General features: G+C 36.1%; 2 protein-coding genes across 2 annotated transcripts; both read right to left on the minus strand.

The window, feature by feature from the left end:
- Muc68D (Mucin 68D) lies at positions 1–4021 on the minus strand. Its single transcript, XM_068285801.1, has 5 exons — positions 3990–4021; positions 3540–3923; positions 966–3470; positions 597–917; positions 1–530 (listed from the first exon to the last, which is right to left on the minus strand). The coding sequence occupies exons 1-5, from the start codon at positions 3997–3999 to the stop codon at positions 127–129; spliced, it is 3624 nt and encodes a 1207-aa protein (XP_068141902.1). The 5' UTR covers positions 4000–4021; the 3' UTR covers positions 1–126.
- Positions 4022–6817: 2796 nt separating this feature from the next.
- Positions 6818–7319, minus strand: Tim13. The gene is made up of 2 exons (XM_068286514.1): positions 7233–7319; positions 6818–7161 (listed from the first exon to the last, which is right to left on the minus strand). Exon 2 carries the CDS (start codon positions 7158–7160, stop codon positions 6885–6887), a length of 276 nt encoding a protein of 91 aa, XP_068142615.1. The 5' UTR covers position 7161; positions 7233–7319; the 3' UTR covers positions 6818–6884.
- Between the last annotated feature and the right edge of the window lie 2446 nt (positions 7320–9765).

Genomic DNA, 9765 nt, shown 5'->3' on the forward strand with positions numbered 1-9765 from the left:
TTAATTGGTAAAGACCTACTAAATTATATTTAATTCATATACGCCACTTATAACTTAAGATTTGCTATCCCTTTTACCTCCTTCAGACGGCACAGTTTTCATTTTTCGTTTCCAAAGCACTTCACATCATATACTGTGAAGGGAATTCGCCTCTATTGAGTTCTTAATGGAGCAATTCACTAGACTGGGGATATTGCAATAGCCCTGGATTATATCGAAATAAAGGCCATGGGGACATTGTCGTGCTATGGGCGCACCATTGGCGCATATATAAATTTTACTACACGATTGATCGTCCCTGATATGAGCACCGTTTGGCAAGCTTCCACAGTCAGGTACTTTGGACTTTGTAGTGACATTCGAGCAATCCACTAGACTTGGGTGATTGCACACATTTTTCTTTAAGTCAAAGTGCAGGAAATCTGGACAATATTGAGGGATGGCTTCTCCATTGCTGCATACGTAAAATTTGCCACACAGCTTTGGATCTCGTAGGTAGATTCCGTTCTCTAGGTGTGTACAATCGGTACCTAGAAAAATGTTGCAGAAGAGTTTTGAAATTGTTCAAGAAGGTTTGATTGGGTCAGAGATAATACCTTCTTGAGATGACGATCCAGTCTCCTCAGCAACAGCAAAAGACGACAATGATTCTAACGGAAATGGTTCTTTAATCGAAGATTCTGGTGTTATTGATCCTTTCTTAACCTTTAAATGATGTGCATCTGTTTCGGACTCTTCGATGCCATTCGAGCAATCAACCAAACTTGGGAAATTGCAAACTTTCTTCTTTATGTCGAAATAGAGACCGTTTGGACAGTGCTGAGGAATGGCTTTTCCATTGTTGCAGACGTAAAATTTGGCACACAACTGACGATCTCGAAGGAAGACTCCGTTTTGTAGGAGTGTACAATCGGTACCTAGAAAAATGTTTCAGAATAGTTTCATAATTGTTGCGGAAGACTTACGTGGTACTTCTTCGGAGTCAGAAGGAGGTGGTTTTTCATGAGGCTGTTCTATTGGAAATGGAGTAGTCTTTCTTCCGGGAGATGGTTTTTTTGGAGGTGGTGTGGGTTTGCCCTCCGGAAATGGTTCTTTAGGGGATGGGGTTGAATGCTCTTTGGGAACAGGCGTAGATTTTGGAGGTATGGATGTTGACTTTTCAGGAGCAGAAGTAGACTTTTCTCGAGGGGATGGTTCCTTGGGAGGCGGGGATGATGGCTTTTTGGGAGCAGGTGTAGACTGTTCTTCAGGAGATGGTTCTTTTGGAGGTCTTGTGGGTTCGCCTCCCGGAGATGGTTCTTTTGGAGGTGGTGCGGGTGTAGATTTTTCTCCAGGAGATGGTTCTTTGGGAGGTATGGATGTTGACTTTTCAGGAGCAGAAGTAGGCTTTTCTTGAGGGGATGGTTCCTTGGGAGGCGGGGATGATGGCTTTTCGGGAGCAGGTGTAGACTGTTCTTCAGGAGATGGTTCTTTTGGAGGTCTTGTGGGTTTGCCTCCCGGAGATGGTTCTTTTGGAGGTGGGGATGATGATTCTTCGGGAAGGAGGGTGGATGGTTTTTCAGGAGATGGTTCTTCTGGACGTCGTGACGAAGGCTCTTCAGGAAGGGGGCTAGAAGTGTAGAATGGTTCGTCAGGACTTGGAATGAATTCCTCTGTGGAAATATTATCTAAAGAAGGGGCAGAAGAAGAAGTTGGTTCTTCAGTAATAAGATTATCTTCATCTGTTGAATATGTTTCTGATGGAGAAACCGAAGAAGATTCAGGTATATTGACTTCTGTGGATGATTCTTCATTGGGTTCAGAGTTTGAAATGTTTGGTAATATTTCCAATATCATTTCACTTGGCAACGATGCCTTTTCATTTGAAGTGACATCTTCTTTGGCATGGCTTTCAACAATGGCGCTAGATTCCAATGAGAGAATCTCGGTCAAGGGATGAGAAATGTCACTTTTATCGATTTTACATTCAACGAGACTAGGGAAATTGCATACCCTGTTGTCAATGTCGAAATATAGCTCATTTGGACAGTGTCCTGCAAAAATACGACTATTTGCACACACGAAAAATTGGCTGCATGACCTTAAGTCCCGTAGGAATGTTCCATCTGGCAAGAAGCTGCAAAGTGTTAGTCTTTCGTGTCCTGATATGACATGTAGTCCCAATTCTTTTTGTGAATTTGAATCCTGTTCTTCGGTCGACTTAGTCGGCGATAACTTATTTAGCAATGGGCTAAGAATTAAATTCTCCTCTTTAGAGATTGGAGATTCTTTGGTAACATGCAAAGATATTGGATCCTTTAAAACATTTTTTAATGAGTCCAGAGATGATATATCATGACCCATTTCAGAAGCATCCTGAGAAGACTCCTTGGAATCATTTTGAGAGGATTTATCAAAGTTGACCAAAATATCCTGAGACAATTGAATAAAAACATTGTCAGGTAAGGGTTCCGCGGAGCTTGGAGAAGGAAGTTCCTGCCAAGGTTCAGTCACTTCGGAAGAAAATGGTTCTGAACTTGAGACATTTTCTTCAGTCGAAGTCTCCAGAGATGGCTCTTCTGAGCTGGAAATATCGCCTTCTGTAGCAGGATCCTGTGAGTGTTCACCAGAGTTCTCGAAAATTTCTTGCGACAGTTGAATGAAAGTGTTTTCAGTTAAGGGTTCCTCGGAACTTGGTTGCTGTGAAGGTTCAGTCACTTCGGAAGGCGATGGTTCCTCTGAACTTGAGACATTTTCTTCAGTCGAAGTCTCCAGAGACGGCTCTTCTGAGCTGGAAATATCGCCTTCTGTAGCAGGATCCTGTGAGTGTTCACCAGAGTTCTCAAAAATTTCTTGCGACAATTGAATGAAAGGGTTTTCAGTTAAGGGTTCTTCGGAACTTGGTTGCTGTGAAGGTTCAGTCACTTCGGAAGACGATGGTTCCTCTGAACTTGAGACATTTTCTTCAGTCGAAGTCTCCGGAGATGGCTCTTCTGAGCTGGAAATATCGCCTTCTGTAGCAGGATCCCTTGAGTGTTCACCAGAGTTCTCAAAAATTTCTTGCGACAATTGAATGAAAGGGTTTTCAGTTAAGGGTTCTTCGGAACTTGGTTGCTGCGAAGGTTCAGTCACTTCGGAAAAAGATGGTTCCTGTGAACTTGAGACATTTTCTTCAGTCGAAATCTCCAGAGTTGGCTCTTCTGAGCTTGAAATGTTAATTTCTATAGATGAATCCTGGAAGTGTTTATTTGAGTTCTCGAAAATATCCTGCGATAGTTGAATGACTGGGTTTTCAGTTAGAGGTTCTTCAGAGCTTGGCCCGTCTGAAATTATGACATCATTTTCCGTTGACGTGTTTTGAATCGATTCAGTCACAGTGGATACCGATGGTTCTTCTGAAGTTGGTCCGTCACCACTGGAGGAGTAACCAAGGTCATCGAATGTGGTATATACAGATGGAGTTGACCTGTGTTCTTCAGATGCTTCCGACTCTAAAAGTAAACGCAAAATCTGGAAATTGCTTTCGGTGTCCTGTGGTGTTATATCCTCTGATGACTTACCTTTCTCCGAAAGTTCTGAATTCAATAGCAATGAACTTTCAGATATTATTTTAACAGATGACTTCTCTGGTTTTTTTACTTCAGTTGACTGTGACGATGGCCAAAAGTAACCGAAGATATTAAAGAAAATCGGTCTATCTGGGGTTACGCTTTCTGTTGGTTCCTTCGCAGACTTATCCTTGCCTATGCATGTTTGTAGCTGCTCACTAAACCGAAAACCATCATTGCAGTTCTGTTCCAGTTTTAGACCCATAAATCCCAAACATAGTAAATATGATTCTGGTTTCTCTACATTCCTAATTTTATAGCCAAATGATTGTCCTTCACAGGTATTCAAAGCAAGTGCTTGTGGAGTGATCAACAGACCAAACCACAGAATATAAACTTAGCAAAACAAAAAATTCCAAATTACAATTGAAATAAATGTATTATTCACAGAATTTTACTTACCGAGTTGCATTTTAAGGTCTCATTCGGTTAAATGGTTCATGTAAAATCGCAACCGCTCTTTATATATATCCCTTTTTGTGGTCGCAGTCAATTAACTGAAAGCCCTCCTTTGTCATGGCCTATGTAAATAACTCAAGTGGCGAAGCATGGTAAAAAACTACATTACTTTACAGTTATTTTAAACAAATTGTGAAAACTCAGGGGAATTTATCATTATTTAAGATAAAGGAAATGGTATTCTGCATGTTCTACATGGGCATCTCATGTTTGCATTTCAACGTTAAAGATAACGGATCGATAATACAATGAATATATCTAATATCTGCTGGTATTTTTGAAAATATTAGAACATTATTTGTTACTCGAGTCAAAATCTCTTGAAAAGTGAAAAAAAATGCCAAGTTAGCTAAGTATTTTTAAGGCTAAGCTAAAAGAAAGTCAGCAACTGGCTCTATATTTAGAATCAAGACATTTACGATATTTAAGACAAATAATTTGGCTATATATATTGATAACACTGGCTTTAAAATGTCTACAAAGAGTTTATATTGGATAGACTTATAGATATGGCTATTTTTATTACAAAAAAAAAACGACGTTTTTCGAATTTTAAACGCTGCAAAATGCCATGTCTAGACAAAAAAATAAATGCATTCATTTGCATTTATAGCGAAAATGGTATTTATTTTTCCAATTTTTATGCATTTCAACGTCTATTATTTTTGACATCATTATAAAAATTATGTCAATAAGTTGGCCGGCATATGGTACGTATACGTAATTTTATCCCAGAAAACCGATTTTGCTCTTTGGAAGCCAAAGAGCGTTCTTAGAGGAAATCGAAATATTATACAAAATACAAAACAATTAACGTATAGAATGAAAACAGTTAAAATCAATTAAGGATATTTAACAAACGTTTTTCAGAAATATTATGTATTTGAAAAGTTTTCTACTCTAAAATCTCTTAATCTGTTGTAATCTTGTCTCCCGTGTTGACAACAATTCTTAGTTGCTTATCATAATTCACCTTGTTGATGACGACAATGCCTTGTCTTGATAATGTAATTATCTAATAAACACATATTCACCGTTACTTTTCGATACGTAGCCAAACCCCAAAATGCGGCACCCGCTTGCTCTTTCCCCCGCATCCCCCCTAGTTTGAGTGCCCCTTTGTCTATCATCTCGCTTGTTGGACAACTGCCTGGCCCGATTAGTTGTTCTAGATAAGGTGCTGTCGCACTACTTATCGTATTCTTGCAATGATTACTAAAAACCCAGGGCGCACTTGCTCCACGTTGTTGTTGCAGCAGCAATTGTTACTCTCTCTCCCCTCTATGTGTGTGTGTGTGTGTGTCTGTTGCTTCTCTATTTTCAGTGAGCCACAAGAGCTTTTGTTTTTACCCTATATATACATATGTATGTGTGTGGGAAGGTATGGGGGGAGTGCGCCGGGTTCTTGCCTAGACAGATCGGACCTCCATCATATGTAGGCATTTTAGTTCGCACTCTTATCGTAACTTGTGTGGCTTCGAATGTACCTAGTTGAGGAAAAATTCAATGTTGGATTTTGTTACCTCTGGTATTCGAGCCAATAAGTTCGGCCACGAATTCGCATTTTATCTTTTGAATTTTTTTATTATTATTATTATTTTTTTTTTTTTTTTTTTTTTTTTTTATTATTATTTTTGAATTTTTATTTGCAACAACTGCAGAGGTCATCAGTAAACATTTCATCATTGGCTTTAGTCCACTGATAGCAAAAACCCACCAAAATTTTCGATAGTCACTAAATTGTATGACTAAGCAACGGGAAGGGAATACAAAAATAATATGACCCAATTAACATTGATTTTAGAAAGGAATTTTCTAGAATTTTCCTCTCAATCATGTACATCACTATAGGTCTATATATCTTCTTGTAGTTCATGTGAAATCGCAGAAACTTTATTTACTCTCTAAAAGTTCAAAAAATGTATAAATTGTTGTTAAGGGTGGGAGGAATCCACAGACTAAACTCTATCTCTTTCTATCTCTCACATTCATTTACATAACTCAAGATCGTTATTAAAAAGAAATTTAATTTCAGTTGCCAGACTCGATTCGAACCCATAATTTTGTTTCCATAGTCTGGCCATAAAAGAGCTTTAACCACTGGGCCAAAGGCAGAAAGATAAGGCACAATATGAGATATCTATTTCAATGTTCCATTACTTTTTTTCTCTTGAACAAAAAAAAAAAAAAAAAAAAAAAATATTGTTCTTTTGGCCCGAAACTGAAAATAACATTTGGCCAAGTCGACAGTAAGATACTCTCCGGTATATTCTTAATTAGCAATAGCCAGCAAAATGGGAATTGGCCAATTGAAACTTTCTTGAATTGACCAAAAAAGGAACAAATGCAAAATATATAGAAATTGGCTAAAGTTATGGCAAAAACGTGCATTAATTTGCATATTGTGAAAAATGTGGCAATGGATTAGAGTGGTCTCGAAACTACACCTCTTAGTGTTATGTTCGAGGAGCCTGGCCAAATTGCACATTCGCACATTCGTTTTGATGGCAAATTGCATTTTCGTTTTTCTATTTTGTTTTTGGCTCAATTGCCCCAAGCACTTGTTCATCCGTTAGCTAACGAGACCATTCCAAACACGATAACGATCAGTATAATTGCACATATCAAGCTTGACAAACCCGTCTGCGTTAAATGCGATCAACGCCCTTTATAAAATTTTGGGGGCGTAACTGCATTGCAGTAAATAATCAGTTGGCTTATCTTTTCATTGCACTAAAAGCTCCATTGGACTTATGCTAGATGAGCTGAGGTAAGGTGAGGTAAGGTATGGAGTAGCCCCAATTTGTAATTGAAAATAACAACAACAACCAAACTTAATTAAAACATTCCAGAATTATCATACGGCTTCTTCTGTTCATCCTCACGCTGCAAACGATTGCCATAAGTGCGGGCCACCAGATTCCAAACATCCATGAAACGATCCACACACTGGGAAATGCAACGTTGCTCCGATGCACATAGCGAAGTTCCCGGCTGGGCGATGCATGCCTTAAAGCACTTTCCAGTCATCCTGGAGAGCTGACCCTGAGCATTTGCCAAAGCCATTTGCTGCTTCATTTGGGTCATTATCTCTTCATTGCTTACATCAGCCATCCTACAAGCAGGAACCGTACAAAACTTTTAAGAAACAGAAAAAAAATTAAATATTTTTTAATAAATACTTACTTGAAAGAAAAATTAATTTTTATCGAAATAAATCTACGCACTCGTCAGCCAGTTATGAAGTTAACAAACAAATCAGTTAGCATAAAATTCATAGGCCATCTACGATGAGTAAAATAATCGTTTTTATAAAAACTTTAGCAGCCTACTTTCTACGGGATTCTAAAATTAAAACTCTCGTCCATTATATACATATGTACATACATATGTAGAACCAATACAAATTCAAAAAGTTATAAGCCTGTATATACCTTGGTAATTACCGATCTGGTTTCATTATACTAATTTTTACGCAAAGCAAGTATATTGACTTTACCAAGTTCTAAAAGGGATATTTTGAAAACGGCTCCCCCCTTTTGGTTGTTAGAAAGCCATATGAAATTGTTTGCCTTAGCTACCTTTAGCTGCTTTTAATAATAACAAAAAAATATGGTATTGTCCGTTTTTGTCTGTGACATTTCATGGGGGTCTTTGAGAACAGTCTCTTGGTTCAAATTTCCAATGGTCTTCTTAGGCATTTTGTAGATGTTTTGATGTCTACAATATACAAAGGGCAAAAAGAGTTTGGCATGATAAGAACAATAGATCCTTAGACTTGATTTATACCAAAAAATTTCAATTAGAATAAAGAAGAACTTATTTCTAAAAAGGTATATGCCGGGTGCCTATATGTAGAGCTGACAATGATGAAAATTTTTGGCAGCATTTTGCATATCCAAAAGAAAAAGGATCTTGTAAAATTACTAAAATATCCCTGCTTCTAATTTCACCAAATTTAATATGTGCACTTTGATATGTTATTTTATTGTTCCAAATTCGTTCAATGCTTCTTTTTTTTCAGTTGACTAAATGAACTAAAATGAGAGTTTATTACAGTGCCTGTATATAAGAGAGAGGATATAAGGATATATTATAGATGGGCTACATTTCTTAACTTATAAAGGACATACATATATGCATACTTATTCGGAGAATCTTGAGAAAAGCAGCAAGTATTAGCCTTCAATCGGAAGTATTGAAACAGATTGTGGATCAATGAACAGATATTCATTGAAGAGCACCAGAGTAGTTCCTATTGCCATGTCTATTTTTCCCTCCGTTTAGCTCAACGCTGGCATTATATGTAAGTATTATTAGTTTAATGACTTTCTTGTCTTTAAAACAATTGTCTAGTGACTAAATCTGATCTGGCGATAATATCATATGGCTTCCACAGAAACTATCTGGAAAATAATCCGAAAATTTCAAATAGTTATCATAATAACCCTTAATTAGGATAAATTTAATCAACATTGAATGGCATAAGAGCCGAACAGTTTTGGCTTAAACTTTGTGGGTCATTCTTTGATAGCATTTTGACTTTTTTTACTTTGTCACCTATTAAGTTTTTCGGGCTCAACAACAAGTCCTTTCCGCGTTTCAATCTGAGAACATTTTAAGTATAATTTAGAAATTACAAAGACAGCAAACCCGACTAATTACTTAAGGAATTGTTTTATGGTAACTACTTTAATATAATTCCGCTTTGCATATATTTCGCATGTTTATACACATTACATATTGATTAATCACTCTGCCATCTAAATGATAAATGACTCATATAGAATGTTGTATTATTGTTGCAACATTTTTTATTTGTTAGAAAAATAAAAGAATAGGTACCCAAAATTGTTGTTATTAGACATTGTAATTGTTTTTTTTTTTTTTTTTTTTTGTAAAACATGTTTTTCTTTTTAATTAATCTTAGATTAACATACACACATGCACATACATACATACATTTACATATAAGACATATACAAATATATTCAATATTCATTGATATAAAAATAGAATCTTGTTCATAGCAATATTTCATTGAATTCTTAGAATCTAAAGTACATTTTTTAAAGACACTTTTCGTTTTAGTTTTGTTTTTAGTATTTCTGTTCTCATTGATAGTTATTTGATTTGATTTGCATAGGTAAAGAGGAGAAAGAGTTGAGTGTTATAGTCGATTGAAAGTTGAGTATTTCAATGAATACCAAAATTGTAATTTACATATTCATACTTTTAATGTGCGTTCTGTATGTTGCTCCATGAACTATAAGTAAATATATTTTAATGTTCTTTTACGACAAATTAGTTTGTTTTTTTTTTCAATCTAAAACGAATTCAAGCACTTTGACCCCAGCTAATAATTTCATTCATAAATGAGATAACACATACACAATTCACAGCATGTAAATCCCTAAATTGAATGAATTTGTATAAATTATACATACATAGATGTATGTCGAATCACTTTAACATTAACATAAATATATAATATAAATAATAAGCAATAAATGCTTGTAAATTGCAACCTATTAATATTTTGTTTTTGCCAAAATCTGAAATGATTTATACTAGATTCCATACACATTTATGTATTTAGTACTCATATTCAATTGGTTATCTAAATATCTATTTTTGAATGCAATTTAAATATGTTTGTGTGTGTGTGTGTGTGTGTGTGTGTGTGTGTGTATGTGTGTGTAGAGAGAAAATTAAACTT

The sequence above is a fragment of the Drosophila tropicalis genome, unplaced genomic scaffold (genome assembly GCF_018151085.1).
Source record: "Drosophila tropicalis isolate 14030-0801.00 unplaced genomic scaffold, ASM1815108v1 contig_443, whole genome shotgun sequence".
Classification (NCBI taxonomy): Eukaryota; Metazoa; Arthropoda; class Insecta; order Diptera; family Drosophilidae; genus Drosophila; species Drosophila tropicalis.